We start from the raw sequence: 18,562 nt of genomic DNA on the forward strand, positions 1-18,562 counted from the left end.
TCACACAATTTTACCGAATTTTTAGCTCATTAATACGATTAAGAAACTTCAAGGGTGCCAATTAGTTTTAATAAGTTAACGAGTTGAATAAGAACATTGACGTTGGTGTGTATGTCATTTTGAAACTGAAACCTACAAAAATTATCATAAGTCAATCGTCTAGGCTGCTTATATTGCTCACCTTCAAATGTGAAGATCATGATTCAAATCTAGACCTTATGTAGATGTTATTTGTCATCAAGTAATTAATTAATGAAGTTATAGTTAACTGATGTTTTGTAAGGATGCTCTAACAATGTTTCAGAATTTTCTATTGTAGTCTTCCAACTCTATCTCATCCTTTCTTTACCCATGATCAAACTACGCTCAACTTACCCACTAGCGCAGTGTAGTCGACTTTCAAGCTGTTGGTTGACTCCATGATGTCCTTAATCCCGTCTATGAAGGTGCGATGCAAGCAAACTTCCGTCGTCTGTCCTAAACACTTAGTGATAGGCTCCAGTGCCGGGGTGATCTCTAGTCCTCTCTCGGCCAATAACACACCCACAGACAGATGCGACATCCACACCAACCGACGTGTGCTGCTCTCCATTTCACTCTCCGGAAGGCTAACCAGTAGTGACTGCAGCTTCTTGGTCTGCGGGGAAAAATTATTTGTAAATACGGTTTTAGATAGTGATGGTTGAAACCAGAAATGTCTAAACTCAAAACCCAAACTGAAATGTACAAAATTGAATCTCTAATCTTGAATCACAAAACTTAAATGCAAAACCTTTTTACTTGTCTGGTTAAGAGTACAACAAATTACAGTTACAATAAAACATGACTAACTCGACAATTTGTGGACCCAGATGTTGTCAAGTTTGGGGATAGTCGAATTATCCCGAACATTCACATTTTTCATGGGTTTTATTTCAGACTAATTTTACCTAAAAATTAATTACTTAAGTTAGGCTACAAGAGTATTTTTCATATGGAGTAAACAATCTTCAAAGAAATGTCAAAAATTCAACGACAAAAACTAAATGTTCTGAAAAAAATGCTTTTATTGCGTTCGTCAGCTGTTGACTGTCGAGTTAGTTAGGTTTTACTGCTATAAGAATGTTTATTATGAAATTAACTTTATAAAATGAGATCGTGAGCACGACATAACATATATATAAAACTAATACATTTGAACCTAAAAACATCAATTTTGATCAACAACAAACATTGAAATACAGCCTACTCCTCATTATTTGAAGCCCAGTTATCCGAGCCCTTGGTTAACTCAAAGTTGTTATACCGTAGGCATAAATATTTTCAGTAGGAAAACAATAATTAATTTGATGCAGTATGTTTTTGTTTTAAATAATTTGTTACTTTTCATAAAAATAAATACACTCTAAATATCTTGAAATAATAATAATTTGTTAAGTTATAGATAGTTGAGGTTAAACTAAAAAAAAGTAATTCTATGCTTTTCAAACTCCAAAAACTACCTTATTGTTTTGTTTTAGCATAATTCTAACAATACTTTGTTTAAAATTGTTCATGACAATTGAAGAAGTTTTAAGCATGTTTGTATAATATTTTTTTATAATAAATAACACTACCTTATTTAAAAAAAAGTTTAAAATAAAATTCCATTTGATAATTTTGTATGCAGTAAGTAGTTTGTATTTGACTTCCCAATGTGATAACGTAACTCCTAACCTAAAACACTCTGCGACCTCCGTGTTATCAGAGATGTTCGGTCCCAACAACCTCCGTTAGTTGGGAAAGTACTGTAAATCAATGTCCGACACTAACGTAAAACATGAATATTAGATCAATTAGCAACATTTATTAAGTGGTCATTATGGGTCATTCATTACTTTGGCAGTTTTGTTTTCGAGTTTGGAATCTAAAAACCAGAAACAAATTTGTAGTTTAATTTTTTAAAATTTTATATATATATATTTGGTATTGACACACTTGGTTAAAAGTACACAAATAAACACTTGACATATAGAATTTTGGAAACTACCAGCTTCAGTTTTCGAGTCTTAACTTTGTAGACCAACAGACTAACATACCACATCACTGAGATCTGCTGTCACTGCCATGGTGAGAAAGAGGGCCACGAGATTGTTAAGGCCTGTCTCATTCAGACTGTTTACTTTCACCGGGGACAATTTTGAGTAAATCCTTCCTCGGATCTGGTTCCAATGACTCTGGCCCAAGGCTGACACTCGTTGCAAGTACAATCCTGGAAATCAGCAAAACATTAATCCTTTGAGTTCCAGGAAATACAAATTGTTTAAGTTATTCATCATTTTTTTCACTCATCAAAACTATATTAAAATCATTTTACGTTTTCAGTGGACACACATGCACAGTAAGAATAAAAACCCTTCTAGGTTACGTAAAAATGACAAGCAATGTAAACTTTTTAAGGACATGTAAACAAAAACTTGATATAAGTACAAATAAAATAAATATGTTTACTTATCACCTAATACACCTGGTGGTTGCTCTTATCGCTGTTATCTAGCTAGATGATATGAGAAATATTTGGGGCTTTGCTTTAATCGTTTAATCCGCTGACAGTATGTTGAACTTGTGCAATATTAACAGGTACGACCAAAATTTTGATTTCAAAGTAAATATTGTGTGTTATTTGTGCCTTTGTGTCTCCATGTAATTGTGACAAACATTGAACAACATACCGTTTTAATTCATCAACGCTACTGCTGATAATGAACTGCCCATAGCAGAACAACAAGACGAAAGTGCTACATTGCCGCAGAAAGACGGCGAGAGTTTCAGAAGGCTCAGCCTGTCCAGCTGGTTGTTTTTATATATTTTTTATTACTTATTTTCACAGGCAAAGTTAGGGTCACACGGCCTCTGTATAAGAAAATGCTACATAAATTAATACGTAAATAAAATAGTTTTTTTTTGCAAAAACTATTTCTGTAGAAAAGTTGACAACTATATTTTCTACAGAAAAACTCAACGTTCTGCAAGCAGTAACTCTACAAAACGTCATGCATTACATAAACGAAAGCTGCGACGTCAATATTTGTTGCATTGATCGTGAGGAATACCGTATAAAATATTCGAATCGAACCAACAAAACGATTCAATGTAATAACAGTAGGCGTATTCTAACCGATACGAGCATTTGAAAACTTTATTATTCCCAAATATTCATTAAAAATACCACACACACACGGTTCATTTACATGCAGCTTGGATCGCATAAGCCTGAAGAAAATTTGTAGATTTTTCCAAGTCCGGAGCAGAAACTTTAAAAACGTTCTGCTTTGGGGATGAACTGTAGAGTGCAGCATGATGGCTCAACAACATATAGGCATAAGCCTAAGATCAGTAAGTAGATAATATCTAATAAAGTGTTCAGGTTCAAGTACTGTCATTCTTACTTCACCAGAAAAGGCTTACCTATTATCCTCAAGAACATCTGGAAGCTATTGTCACAGCTGCTAGCAGACAACAAGCGAGCCTTGACTTGCTTCACCATGCCTGCGACACTTAGACTAGAAATAACAAAAACATTAGTTTATATTCATATAGGCTTCAGACTTGTGAGTGGAACTTATCTTAAGCGAGGGGTGATTCCGTACAAAACGAGAGTGAACTGCACTGATACATTTTATGTGGCAGCAACCGGGTGCGAACCTAACAAACTCTCGGCCTTAATCTCACAGTTCATCACGCTACTGACTGAGTCACCATCTGACTTTAAATTACATTTGAAGCATTGATGAGCATTTGAAGCCGGTATTAGTTGTCTAGTTTTTGCATTCAACTGAGGATACCATATACTGTGGCTATTATTACTTTAATAAATTAAGTAGGCCTACTTAGAAGAATAAAACCTCAAGAAGTTAGAAGTATTTAGTAGAACCTCTAGAATTAATAAATAACCTCACTATCCTAAGAAAAATACTAAAGACAATTTTAGAAATTGTATTTCTTAAGCCTAGGATGTTAAAATGCATTGTATGTTTAATTATACCTATTATTTATAGGCCCTAGGCAGTATGTCCCCACATTATATATTTTTAAACAGTTTGTTTAGGCCCGTTCACACGGGGCGAGTTTACAAGCTACACGCCAGCGTGTAAGAAGCCGGCGAGTTGGCGAGTGTGCTTGTATTCGTTCACACGGAGCTTGTCCACTCGCCAACTCGCAGACGTGTAGAAAGACGCCGGCGAGTCGGCAAGTGCGCATGAGCGAGTGGAAAAAGCATTGTGTGAACGACTTACACGATGCTTTTTCCACTCGCTCAGTCGCTGGCTTGAACCAAATCCTCCAACATCTTTGAGTAACGAGCGCACAAGCACAAGCAACTGTGTTCACACTGGGCTACTTTACACGCCTACTCGCTCAAAAGCTGGCGAGTTGGCGTGTAAAGTAGCGGCAGCATCAACTTTTTCCAGAGCTTTTTTACAAGCAGCTTTTGAGCGAGTACGTCGTTCACACTGAGCTATTTTACTAGCTGCGTGTAAAAAAGCGGGCGTGTAGCTTGTAAACTCGCCCCGTGTGAACGGGGCTTTTGAGAAAACTTTAAATACAGCAAAACAAAGGAACATCAACTAATAGCTTTGTGGTGACGTCACGCTTGCACTGATAATCGTCTGTTTCTTACAAATCTGTCTGCAGTATTCTGTGTCAGAAAAGATTTCATTAGCTAGGCATTGATGCCAACATAACGCTTGGTAACGGTAACTGTGATTAGGTAATTAGTAACCATGCCAACATAACGCTTGGTAAGTGTGATTAGGTAATTAGTAACCATGCCAACTTATCTAGCTTTATTGGGTGGTGAAAATCCATGGCAGCTTGTTGAAAGCGTGGATGAAGAGAAACCCAAAAACAAAGTTATAGAATATTGGTGTTTTTTGCCATTGTTATCGTTAACTTCATTTTACGAGTTTTGGGTATCTTTAAGTACTACTTGGGTTTTCTACATGTTTGTGAGTTATCTAATATTTTTGTAGTTTTTAATGATTGTTTTCAATAACGGGACTTCAATGTTAGTTGATTATTATTATGAATATTCCTCTGTTCTAAAACAGCATGAGCATGTAACAGTAGCCTATCATTAGCAGTAGCTTACTTTATACCTGCTTTATTCTTTAAAAGATTTATCGCTGTACAGTGTTTTGAAAATGTTTTATTTGCTAAAAGTTGTTATACTGAACCCTTTAAAAATATCATAATTGGGCAAAATCTGTCTTCTTTCCCCAACTACCCCGGCTAATTGAGGTTTTACTGTAAGCAGTTAAATTAATAAACAAAGTATATCTTGTGACGTTTTGCTTCTCATTGGAAGATTTATCATTATATTTACATAAATTATCAAGTATCTCAAGTACATTTCCTTACCTCATCACTGCGATGGTGTCAATTGAAGACCCGGGTACGTAGAATGTGGAGTTCAACTTTTTCAGAAAAAACTCCCACAGTATTATAATGGTTTTTGGATCCGGATCAAAGTACTTGATGAGAATCTTCTCCAGGAACACAAGATAGACTCTCAGATGGGCTTCAGAAACATTAGAAGAGAGAAGACCTCTCACAATTGTCTCTAGCAGAGAGTAATTACTCATCATTGCCTTGAAAACAATAATGTATAACTATAAAACATTTACAATGGATTATGAAGAGAAAACGAAAACACTCATACAATAGATAAAACAATGCCGATGAAAAAAACACCAAACTATGGTCACAACGGTTAACATTAAAAGACACAGCTTTTCAAAAAGTCCTTACTAGTTCTTATATAATCCTTAAGTTTCTTCAGCAACTATGAAATGCAGAGTTATTTTCTTTTTGTGCGAAAAAAAACTAGAGGTGTGCGAACGGCTCCATTTTTTAGCCGATCCACGCTTAAGCCAAGCTTTTATGATCGCAATGTTATCGTGGTCCTTCTGCGAAGATTGAATGATTGAAAAATTCACTTTTGCTGCTAAAGTAGATGACAATGTTAAAGTTTCCTTGATTGTTTGAGATGAAGAAAGTCTCTGGGTCGCTGGAGATATTGAGGATGTTGCCGAGATCGTGGGAGATTTTCATGACTTTGCCACCATCACGAAAGACGATGCTAATGTCAATACCAACGCAGGAGATAATAAAGATTTTTACCAGAAGTCGGAGAGCATATGATAATATTTCTGTTACTGGGGGAGATAGACAGGAGGTTGCAGCTATCAGAAGGATCATCATGTTTCTATGACTGTGGGACATTTTTATGTTTTTTCCACCATCGTAGAAGACCATAATGAATTTTTCTGTGACCACCAGAGATAGTCAGGAATTTGCCAAGGAAGCACAAGACAATTATAATGCATCCTTGACCAAGGGAAACATAAAAAAATGTGTAGCGATTGTGATCGTCTCCCGCAATCGCTAAACATTTTTTGAATGCCCCCGGTCAAGCACCATAGCATGATCACTATTTTATTCCAAACACAGATTACAGTCATGATAACGTAGTGATAAATGCATGTATTATTGGGCACTAAATTTAATGTTAATTTTAAACTGATAACTACGTTAGACATGCTTTAAAACTCATGATAGTTCAAAAAGTAACGGTTTTGTTGCAAATACAGATAAAAAACATTTGTACTTAAAAATATATTTAATCTAAATAAATCATAAATGCATTTTGAAAAGAAAGTTTATGATGAATTAACATTTTATAAAAAAATCATGATACGAAAAAAGCTTGGCTTGATCGGAAATCTTAAGCTCGCACACCTCTAAAATCAGTCTGACAGAACAAGTATATCCAGAACACCACAAAAAAAAACTTACTAATGGTTTTAGGTCCTCTTTTGCAGACAGGATTGTCCCTATGTGCTTAAATAGCCATAAAGCAAACCCGTGGGGGTTGCTGGTTGATGGGTGAGTTACTGCTTGAGCCAAAGTTCTACAATTCTGCCCACAAGGTTCTCTTTTCCCACCAGATTTCAAAAATTGATCCATCACTTTGGTAAAGCTGGTAGAAAAATTCTGAAAAAACAAAACTAATTATTTTTAGGCGTAGGCTTCAAAAGTGTACAATGATCCCAACATAACTTTTTTGCAGTTAAAACAAGTTCAGATAACTCATTAACAATTTTTGCGCTCCTCTGAATGCATATGTTCCTAGTAATTGATGTTGATTAATTTTCTATAGAATTAATTACCAAGCAAGGTTAGCAACAATGTAATTATAATACCCCCTCCACTGCAAACCTGCAGACTAAGCGAATTTCCATTAAGCTGTCTGAATTTCTACTAAAATATTCCCTTAACTGTCAAATTTATTTCATATTGAAATAACATTAATTTTAATGAGCAATTAGGTTTGCTGCTACAGGGAAGGTGTGATGTGTTTTTTATTGAAATGTTTATAGCTTAGTATGAAATAAACAAAATTCCTAAATTTGATTAAAATATATATCTATAAACAAGCAAACTGCAGCAGTTTATTCATTCTCCATAAGAATAACATGGGAATTTTAAATTTAAAAGTTTTTGAATTATCTCCGTAACCGTTAGGCATGTACAACAACGCTTCAGTACAAAAAATTATTTCTTTTTTAAGCTCTACAAAATGGTTTGGAAATAAATTGTAAAATTTAATGTTTTACAGTCAAAAATTGGAAAAACCCACTTTTACCCCATAAACCCATGTTTCCACAGTCCAATCATGCTGGTTTGCAAACTTGTTCAAATAAATGTAGGTTTACACATTTGTACCGTTTGTACCAAATTTCACCAAAATCGGACCATTTTTGCTTGAGTTATCGTGCTAACAGACACATATTAATGAATTTGAACAGAGGTTTTATACCTTTGGGGACTTCAAAACAAAAAGTAAATCGGTCTCGGATCTAGGTCTTACCATGAGACCTACGGTAATAGCTTATTCCCTATATGGTAAATTTGCTAAAATGCACATTTTTCATAATTTAAGGAGCTTTATTTATCTTGTTAATCATGCAAAGGAATTCAATTCAATTCTTTATGACAGCAGAACACTTTGATGCATATAAGCTTAATGTGAATGAAAGGCGTAGAACAGAGTGAGATGATGTGTTGGTAAGATTTATGTGTGTGTGTTTAAAAATTTCTAAAAAAAGTGTAGGAGTTTTGATGTATGATTTTTTTTTATAAACAGAATCAATTTCATTGACATAATTAAATAATAGACTATGTTTCTGACTGCATTCCCCTATAAAAAAGTAATTTCTGGCCATATATGGCCATATCAAAATTCCATATATGTTTTTATAAAGCCATATATGGTTTTTGATGACCATATATGGAAGCATATATGGCCAGATATGGTTGTATCCATATATGGTGGTGTCCATATATGGTCATATATGTAGTCTATATATGGAATTATTGGCCATAGGTATATGGCCTTACATGTTTTCTATATATGAAATTATTGTCCATATATGGCCATACATGTTTTCTATATATAAAATTATTGCCCATATATGGCCATAAATATCCTCCATATATGGAATTTTGGTCTATATATGGTCATATATGCCCAGGTATGGAATCAAATTACTCATATATGGAATAATAATTTTCCATTTATGCTCATGTAGCCTATAAATGAGTTTTTGACAATAACTGGAATTATTATAAGGAATTGTTGCCACATTTGGATTATGTAACTGGACTTCCAAACACTTCTTATAATATTATAAATGTTAAAGTTTGTGAGTTTGTGTATTTTATTGTTGCTCTCGTAAGCACAAACTACTGAACTGATTGAGTTGAAATGTGGTACAGTAGGGGGGCAGATAATATATAGGCATTTCTCCTTAAAGTAATTAGTAGTAAAGTAATAAAGTATCCAGATTTGAACCCAGATGACAAAATCCTGTACATACATCTATTGTACAATTTTATAATAACGCAACATAATCTTAAAACTGACGTATAATTTTAAAATTGTAAGTGTAGTAGGCCTAAATAAGGAGAATATTATATTAATAATTAATTAATTGTACCTTTAATATCAATTAGCCGCAAATATCAATGTCACGTAGTTTGGCTATATTAATAATAACATTCTTCAAATGACATAAAATGTCTAAGACTTGTTTTAGGAGACCAAATACAGCTTCTCATATTCTTAATGGGTTTTGTTAAGAAATCTGATATGAAGCGGTTGTGGTGTAGTGGCTAACGGGGCGGACTCTCACGCTGGAGTCCCGGGTTCAAATCCCAGTCGGATGCATGAGAATTTTGTTTTGAAATTTTTGAATTTAAAATTTTTATTATAGTTTTAATTCATAGTTTATACTATTTAATGTGAAAATATGTTGAATTGTTATTTTTTTATTTATTTATATATTTTTTATTTAAAAATTTCCATATATGGGGGATTCCATATATAATCATATAAAAATTTCCATACATGGGGGATTCCATATATGATCATATCTGGTTATATTTGGTCCAAAACCAAATATAACCGGATAAAAAAAATTTTATATGGCCATATATAAACTTTTTCATAAGGGTTGCTGAAGGAATACGGGGGCCTTCTAGAGGGTGTGTTTGCTATGTATCTATCATGTGGTACCAGTTACCATGTGTTTTTTTTACATATCTGATGGCAAAGTGACTAATATAAATTATTTTAAAAAATTACTTAAAATCAATTTGCAGAACTACTACCTAGTACCTACTGGTCTTTTTATCACGAAGACACTCTGATCTAATTTAACGGTGCTACTCTGAGCTACGGAGTCGAGCTAACCCCCCGGCTAAAGAAAACACAATCGTTCACTACATCGACAACACCGAGATTAAGTTTCACAGTCACTGATTGACCGAGGACCTAACCCCTTAGAATTTCCAAGAGTTAAAGTGGGTTTGCTTTACACTAAATGCAATTCCTCATTCTCAATGATACAGAATTTGAACCTTCAATCTACAATTCTTGTTTCCTGGTTGATGAGATATCCAATAACTGCTCGGCTATCAATCAGATTCAACGGTCTACCACGGCGAACAGCATAGTTCAACCAAAAGCCAAAGCAGCATTAAACACTTGAGACTTTGGGGTCTTCAGAAGTCTATGTCTCTATGTGTTTTACCCAATATTAATTGTTCTTGATTTATTCTCAGGTTGCAGCACATGTCAACCGTTTCACCGAACTTACCTCGCACATTCCTCTGGTGTGTAGCTTGTTGGCGAATATTGTAACTAGAACCCACAATTCTGCGACACAGCTACAGTTGAACGGAGATCTTATCAACAGACTTCGAACATCCGTCTGTAACACAACACACGACAAATGTTGTTTTATGCCTTTAACCATTACTTCCAATTTCCAAATGTTAATTACGTTAACACTAACTTAATTTACCTTAAAAGTCCATCCCACTCGGATATTATTCTTAAAAAAAGGACTGGACATTATTTGACACTTAAAAATTCAACTGTCCATAAAGCATGTGATTGAGAATATGCTAGGTATAATTATGTGTCAAAACCAAATCTCTATTATCAAAACTTTAAACATTTTTTCAAGATTCAAAAGCTTCAAACAGTTTTAAATCTTTCGGACTCTTTTTTTATGATGTTAAAAGATTTGAAGTAAAGTAAGTGCCCAATCATGTTTTTGATGTCTGAGGTCCTCTGGACATCTCCAACTACATGGACCAGCTGTAGCCATCTTTTTCAACATAGAACATACTTGAACGAGCCTCTGACAGAATGTGTACCGTAACAATTTAAATATACCATGATGCTATGTAAACATGACATGCTATGATGCTATGATTGATGCTACATATGATGACATGTTATGTAAAAGATGCTATAACTTAAGTAATATTTAAATGTAAAACTAAATGACTGATTTAATTATATCAAAGTTCAGAGAGCTTAACTAAGGGAGTCTACAGGCTAATAAAAATACTTTAAGAAGAAAATGACTAAAGAACATAAGTTAGGATTTCAAAGCAAATAGATACACAACCATAAAACTGATAATTTTGTCATATAACAAAGGAATTTTTTAGGGAGTAAATTTAAGAGATCTCTTCAATCCACTTTTTTCCATGTTTTATGTTATGATGAAAAATTAGTCACATTTTGTGGTTTAACATAGACATAATGCTTAGTCTACTTGAATAAATAATCAAAGGTGATACACCAACGAAACATTTTTCATTCTGCCAATAATCATTTCAACTTAAAAGCTTGACCGTGAAATCGTCATAACTGTGATAGGTATATATCGCACACAAACGTGATAAAAATCAGAATCAAGCAAGTTAATTTAAAAACCATCCTTCTTTGCAGTTGTATTCTGATCCAATATAATGTAACTTAACAATCTAACCTTTTCATAGCGAAGTACGGACAATTGCACTAAGTCAGCAATTATCGCAGTCACATGTCGGTCAATGCTGTCACTTTGGGTGACGGAGCTCGCATCAGACTCTTGTGACGATGGCAAATCATCCGCCGCTGTTTTTCGACATCGTTCCACAAGATACAGAGAGGTCAGCTGGAGCCACAAGACGTCCAACAAGCCGTGGTACAGGTGGTACGAAGCTTCCGTACACTGTGGAAAACGGTTTGATTTATTAGTATGAAGAGACACTGTAGTTTAGCACTAGGCCTAGCATGACAAATTATTTAAATTGCATTGAGCCTATGCTTGTTTCTTTAGGCTATATACAGAAACCCCCTTTTGTTCAGTTTGGTTCAAACATCGGATGGTTCGAATCCAATCGCTCACACAAGTAGCTTTATCCACTGCCTATCCAACATCCTCAATTAAATTTTTAATTTGGATAAAAAATTATGGCAAAAACTTTGGTGTTTTAAATACTAGTATGTTTAAGTATGGAAAAATTGTTTGGTAGCTACTGAAGTTTCAACTCTCAGCTCTATGCAGAACTAAATTACAAGGAGAGCATAATATTTACACTTTGAGTGAACAATTGACTATTTCTAAAACTATAACCTGAAAATAATAACCTTGTCTCCGTTAGTAACCGCAGCGTTGCACAGAACGTAATCGGGCAGGTCAGACAACCTTTTGAGGAAGAACCTAAATCCATTCAGTTGTCTTTCAATGTTTGGCAGAGCATTGGAGATAAGCCAACTGTACTTTGGGTTGCAGAGACTGAAAAAGAAAAGTTTTGTATATTCATCTTTACAAGTTAAAATTGATCCCATAATTGTTTCCTATACTACAAGTCATATTGGTGCTGGGTATCAACATTAGGCCTACTGAAAACATTGTGTTTATTGCCACAAAAGTTGTGTCAACTGACCTCAAGCCTCTCATGAAGACAAAAAAGTGTTACTTATTGATGTATTTAATAAATAAAAAACCTTTTAAAGTAAATTTTATAATTGTAATTCTATCAAAGGCATTAGTTTTCTCTAGGCATATTTCAATAAAGAATTATTCTATTTGTATACTATACTTGTCAAGTTCTGAGGTTTTTTATAGGTAGTACATATTGCTAAACTGTCATTTCAAAACACAATAAACCCCAACAACCTGGATTAATTAAGACTTTGAACCCATGGAAAAATACAACTTAGGCCTAATTGGTTTTTTCAATTTTTTTTCAAAAACAAGAACTTGGAAGACCACTCATTGCACTCTGTTTGATACGTCACAACAACAGACTATTAATGCTACGTGATGGACAAAATTGGCTCTCGTGAAAATATTTAATGGATAAGTTAACCGCTAACTGCAAATAACTCTTATGAACGTAAATTTTCAGGTTGAATTCTCCTTGGTGATTTGGATGATCGGAGTTCGACTAAGTGGAATTCTTCCGTGTGGGTTATAGGCTCTCTGTACTGCATTGAGAACATCCCTGCAAAACATCTAGTCTAGGCCTATATTGAAAGGAACAGTAGTATGGCAAAAATGTTTAAGCCTTTTGGCCGCACCTTGTTTAATTTTGATTACTACTGCTAAAAAAAAATTGAAGTTTTAAACTTTACAAATGTTTACAATGCCCACTCTTGTTTTAAGAGTGCTAACTTATTTTAAGAGCAATGGCGATTTGTTTTTTGTTTTTTTTATGTAACTTAGTTCAATAAGCTACAAAAGATATTAAAAAGGCATAAAAATGCTCACCTGCTGAGGTATTCCCTCAGGCACATGAAAAATCTGACACAATTCTGTCGAGCCTTAAGATGGTCGTTAGTTGAATTAAAATCCATCAACGTGTGAAAATCTGTTTGCTTCAACTTGCTGGCTTCGTGTAGATACAGAATGTCACTCCTGAAAAGATTTATAAATGACATTACAAACCGAGAGGAAACATTTGAAATCCAACAAAGATTTTATCAGTGTGTCAGATGTAAATGTGAGGTTAGTTTACAAGACTGTTTATTTATCTTCTTACTAATATTATAAATCTGAAAGTTTGTGAGTTTGTGTGTGTTTGTTGCATGATGATAGCTCACATTCCCGATTAACATTAAAGCATATTCTTATCTCAAAAATCCTTTCGGGCTCCGCCCCAGTGGCTCTGTAGTTCCCCATGTTAACCTTATGATTTTTCATATTTAAAAGGAATTAATGAATCTTAACAGTAGGGATGGTCAAGTCTCGAAATTTCGGGAAATTTTAAATCTCGTTACACGAGACGAGATTTCTTTTTGGCCGAGATTTTTACCGAGACGAGAATTAAAAAAAAAAAAAAAAAAAAAAAAAAATTAAAAACGCCTGCAGAAAGTCAATGCAATACCCGCAATTCAGGAGCGTGTTGTAGTTGCGTTTCCTTTGCGAAGGCGTTCTTATTTAATTAATTCTTCAAATGTAAATATTACTTTAATTATTTTAATAATATTTAAGAAGTTTTGTTAAGTGTTAGCAGTGTGAGGAATGTTTTATTACTATAAAAAAAGTCAAAACAAGTAACTATTTTATAAAAATTAATATTTTATTTTATGATTTATTTTATTTTAGGATAAGTTGAACTCTATCCTAACTGATATCACTATGTTTCCTAATCGTAGGCATTTTTAATAAGTTAGGCGTGATTAATAAATAAATGTTATGCTGATGTTTTTTAATAAAAGATTGTAAATATTCTTGCCTATTATCATTATTTTTGTATTTAAACAGCCAGAGTAACAATGTTACAAAATCAGTTAAAAATTCCGAATGTGCATTTCCCGTTGTGTATGAGAAGGGAAATCCCGTCTCGATCTCGTCTCGAAATTTTATGAGAAATAAAAAATCTCGTCTCGGAACTAAAAATCCAATCTCGTCCATCCCTACTTAACAGCTGTTTCAATTAAACAAGTTGGTTCTGTTCTATGATGTTCAATAGCATCAAAGTTACAAGGATTACCAACAGGGTGCAGCACTATTTTTTTTTTTAATTTATGACAACAGCTAATTTCCAACGAAAAGGTGAGTGAGCGTAGCGAACGAACTTCAACCTGGAGGCGATTTAGCGTAGCAGACGAGCTAACCTGAAGGCAAGTGAGCGCAGCGAACGAGCTCCAACCTAAAGGTGAGTGAGCGTAGCGAACGAACTTCAACCAGGACGTGAATGAGCCATGCGAATACTTATGAAGTTAAACGGGGCAAAGCCCGCGGGTACAGCTAGTTGATAATATTTTATTTTTACTTTATTGCACTGCACTGAAATGTGAAAACAGTTCTTATCAGAAGTTGGTCATACATATAGGAATAGAGAGTAGCGTATGGTATGTCGTCAATTAGAATAAAGTGTATGGAGGGATGAGGTTTCTAACAATACTGAGTCACTACACTAGCTTAAATCGCAACAGCAATTAATACCTAATTATGAGGCATGTTTTTTAAGTAAGTACCGTTTTTAAATTTCTCCGTTGCAGCACTGCGATTGGCATTTTGGACACTTTCGCTGTATATCTGCATCTATTGGCAAGCCCTAGCCGGAAATTCGACAACAATCGGCCGTATTTACAACCGGTATCGAGCATTCAAAATGGTGCCGCCAATTGAGACTGCCGCCGACTGTGAAGTGCGCGCTGTAATTAGATTTTTATGTTCTAAAGGTGTGAAAGCCATTGAAATTTGTCAACAGATTAGTGAGGTGTATGGCGAGAACATTTATGAGTGACGGAATGGTACACAAGTGGGTAAGGGGATCTAAAGACGGCCCCACCAACGTCGATCATGAGCAACGCACTGGGCAGCGTCACTGTCCCCAGTACTCAGTGCGTTGCTCATCATGAACGTTGGTGGAGGCCGTCTTTAGATGCCCTTACCCACTTGTGTACCATTCCGTCACTCATAAATGTTCTCGCCATACACCTCACTAATCTGTTGACAAATTTCAATGGCTTTCACACCTTGAGAACATAAAAATCTAATTACAGCGCGCACTTCACAGTCGGCGGCAGTCTTAATTGGCGGCACCATTTTGAATGCTCGATACCGGATGTAAACGCGGCCGATTGTTGTCAAATTTCCGGCTAGGGCTTGCCAATAGATGCACATATACAGTGCAAATGTCCAAAATGCCAATCGCAGCGCTGGAACGGAGAGGTTTAAAAACGGTACTTACTTAAAAAACATGCCTCGTAATTGTTGAGACAGTTGGAGGGATTAATAAAAGCAACGTTGATGAAAAAAAAGTTCTTGTTTGGATCTAATTGACACGATTCAATACTGTTTGTTATCAAAAATGTCTTGTACAAATTTAATAGATAAAAAGTGGGTCCAAGCAATTTCCAGAAACAAGCGATGATGTAATAACGTTAAAAGTCCAAATCTACCTCTCTAGTTCAAGTTAGCACTGCTTCAACCGATCATTAGGTCAAGCCCACCGACCTCATTTACCCACCTTAGTTGTAAATGGAAAACATTAACTATACAGCTGAGTTTCAGCCTTAAAACGGACAGTGATATTTTAAAAATAGGTTGATAAACCTTCTTTTCCAGGTTTTTTTAGGTCACACTTAAAATAGACATATTTTTAAAAACTACTTTGCGATTGCCTGGTTATATTCTGTGTTTGTTTTAGCTTTTAATTCCAAAATGTAGGTATTAAAAATTAGACCTCTTTTTGTTTTCTTTTAATCTGCTACAGTTAAGATTTATTGGTTATTGATAAAAATGTTGTTTGTTGGCTATCAAATACAAAGCCAATTTTAGCTAAAAACTCACCTTAACGCTCGAAACACGTCATCACAGCCATATAAGAACATCGTCCCTAAATTAAAATTGTTGTTAAAAATGTTAGCAGTTTTGCATTCCATATTACTTATTGGGAATTCCTCAAAGAGATGGATTTCACCATTTTTGATGTAACTCTTCGATGTCAGTAGGAGTTTTTCCAATTTGGCCTCCCCGAGACAAACAAACCATCTTGGTGAGAAAGCTTGTTCATACACCAGTGCAGGACTTTCATCTTAAACATAATACAAATAATGTTACCATGATGTACTTAAATATGAAAGGAAATTTTGCATGCAAATCGTGGTGACGAGAGAGTTTGCTGAACTAATAGGGGTGTCTCTATAAGACTATCAAGGACTACAATCAGCCCGAGTCTGAAACATGCCGATCAGCAAGTAAAAATTCCTTAAATTCCAACACTGTCTCGATAAAAACTTATGAACATCCACTGACTGCCCTGTCGTACAAATGTGTACGGCATATGAACTCCCTAAGCCCCCTATGCACATTTTTTATGTCAAAACACTTTTCTGCATAGGCCTATACAAACACATCAGTCAATAGGCAACAGTAATCAACAAGGAGTAACCCCTCCTTACAGAAACTTAAAATTAAAACATGACTCTTGATTGGCGGAAGCTTCAATTTTCCTTCAAAATGTTTTTGAATAGGTTAATATGACTAGTGGTTGAGAATCCAAATTGTTGAGAATCCACTTGAATAGTAGCTTGGGTGAAGTAAGGAGCTCAATTACGTTCAAGTTGGTCTCAAATTCAAACTAGCTAGCTTGGATGTATTTATATCAGATAGGCAGCAAGCTGAGACTGAATATAGGCCTAGCTAGGAGGTAAGCCATTGAAACCCTACCGCTCTTGTAGTATGAGGTCTATAAGTTACCATCAAATTCTCCAGGAAAAGCAATTGACTAGTACTCATTGACTAGGCCTATGTGCTCTTTTCGGTAGTTTGAAATGAAGTTTGAAATTTTGTTGCACCAAGACTAAATTATTCATGTGTCTGTTCACTTCCAAACGTCCAACAATTTAAATATCTACCTACCGGTAGGGCCTACCCTAGTCCGTAAATGATTAGATTTTAAGTTAGTAGGCTACATCGCTTTCGAGGAAGCTTCACCCAATAGCCTGCTTATTGTAGTTGAATCTAAAATAGCAAGATAAGCATTTATTTCTAGGAGACATCTTTTGATAAGCTTATAAGAATTACAAGTCTAGCCTACATGTGTCATGTTCACGGAAAAATAAAGCATTTACATCCTCATTGGAGGAAAGATGAACTCTTAGGTTATGTTTTAACAATTTAGAAAGTAAAATATTGTAGGCTATCATGTCAATTCATGATATTACATTGTATAGACCTAGCTTGCATTATTGTTTCAATACTGCCACACTAATAGAAGAAGGGCACTAGTAAATTCTTTATTTTGTAACTTAACTTAGAATAATTATTACCTAGGCCTACTTACTGTGCATGCTTAGGGCCCAATGCTACCACGATGTAGCCTAACTGTACTGGCATAAAAGTGTTGTTTTATAGCATTATAAAATGAAATAAATAAATAAATTATGGTGTCTACATTTGACTTTCTTTTTGGACACAGATAAACTGCTTAAACTAATCTGAGAAATAGCATTAAATACTTATTTGGTGTGGATCTAGAATGCACTTACCCTGATTAGTAGCCATATTGTTTTGAGCTAAATTTGGAGAATTTGGGGGTGTAAAGTTGCATAGTGTTTCCTCAGACATGGCTCAATTCCCAATTATACCTACTCCTCCCAAGTTTACCATAGGCCTAAGACGTAATGTTTTATTGATATCCTGAACTAAGGTGTATCTAAACAAGCAAAGTAAGTTAAGTTCAAACATTTTTGCCACCAAGATTGATGTAAGAATGATATGATAGGTTACGTACCTTTTTGTCCGTTTTAAGTCCTTAATAATTTTAGTTAAGGCCCTTTATATTAAGGACTGGTACTGAAGACGGACAAAAAGGCCTAGGCCTAACCTATCACGTGCAAAGAAGAATGTAAGAACTGTTCTATAGTAAACATCGGCTACAACTACTACTAAGTTACATTATTGTTTTAAATTTACTAATTACTACCAAAAACTACCAAAAATCGGCACTCGGCACTGGTTATTCGTCCCGCTCCCGCACCACGGCACTGTTAAATAAAAGTGCCAAAACTGGCAGTGATCAAACAGCAAACTTTCCTCATAACTAATAGCCTCTGCTAAGCATTAATGAACATTACTACAAAAGAAACGGAATCTTGTACTAAACTGCTAAGCCCATCAATATAAAACACTAATCACTACTTAACAAAACACTATCGTACTAATTCCCGAATCACCGACTG

General features: G+C 34.9%; 1 protein-coding gene across 2 annotated transcripts in view; it reads right to left on the reverse strand.

The window, feature by feature from the left end:
- Positions 1 to 18,562, reverse strand: part of LOC128993241 (protein MMS22-like) — a 37,247-nt gene extending 18,685 nt beyond the window's left edge. The window contains exons 1-12 of one of the 2 annotated variants that reach the window (XM_054417010.1): positions 18,317 to 18,562; positions 17,870 to 18,036; positions 16,170 to 16,413; positions 13,137 to 13,283; positions 12,011 to 12,158; positions 11,367 to 11,591; positions 10,179 to 10,292; positions 6,814 to 7,011; positions 5,377 to 5,606; positions 3,427 to 3,521; positions 2,058 to 2,230; positions 376 to 637 (exon numbers count right to left, since the gene is read on the reverse strand). In XM_054417010.1, the coding sequence (XP_054272985.1) occupies positions 376 to 637; positions 2,058 to 2,230; positions 3,427 to 3,521; positions 5,377 to 5,606; positions 6,814 to 7,011; positions 10,179 to 10,292; positions 11,367 to 11,591; positions 12,011 to 12,158; positions 13,137 to 13,283; positions 16,170 to 16,413; positions 17,870 to 17,948 (1,915 nt within the window). In that variant the 5' untranslated portion in view covers positions 17,949 to 18,036; positions 18,317 to 18,562. Of the gene's footprint in view, positions 1 to 375; positions 638 to 2,057; positions 2,231 to 3,426; positions 3,522 to 5,376; positions 5,607 to 6,813; positions 7,012 to 10,178; positions 10,293 to 11,366; positions 11,592 to 12,010; positions 12,159 to 13,136; positions 13,284 to 16,169; positions 16,414 to 17,869; positions 18,258 to 18,316 lie in introns of those variants that run through there. The other variant, XM_054417011.1, reaches the window with a different exon arrangement.

The sequence above is a fragment of the Macrosteles quadrilineatus genome, unplaced genomic scaffold (assembly GCF_028750875.1).
Source record: "Macrosteles quadrilineatus isolate MER2022 unplaced genomic scaffold, UCM_ALF_1.0 Scaffold_4__1_contigs__length_99947679, whole genome shotgun sequence".
In the NCBI taxonomy this organism is placed as follows: Eukaryota; Metazoa; Arthropoda; class Insecta; order Hemiptera; family Cicadellidae; genus Macrosteles; species Macrosteles quadrilineatus.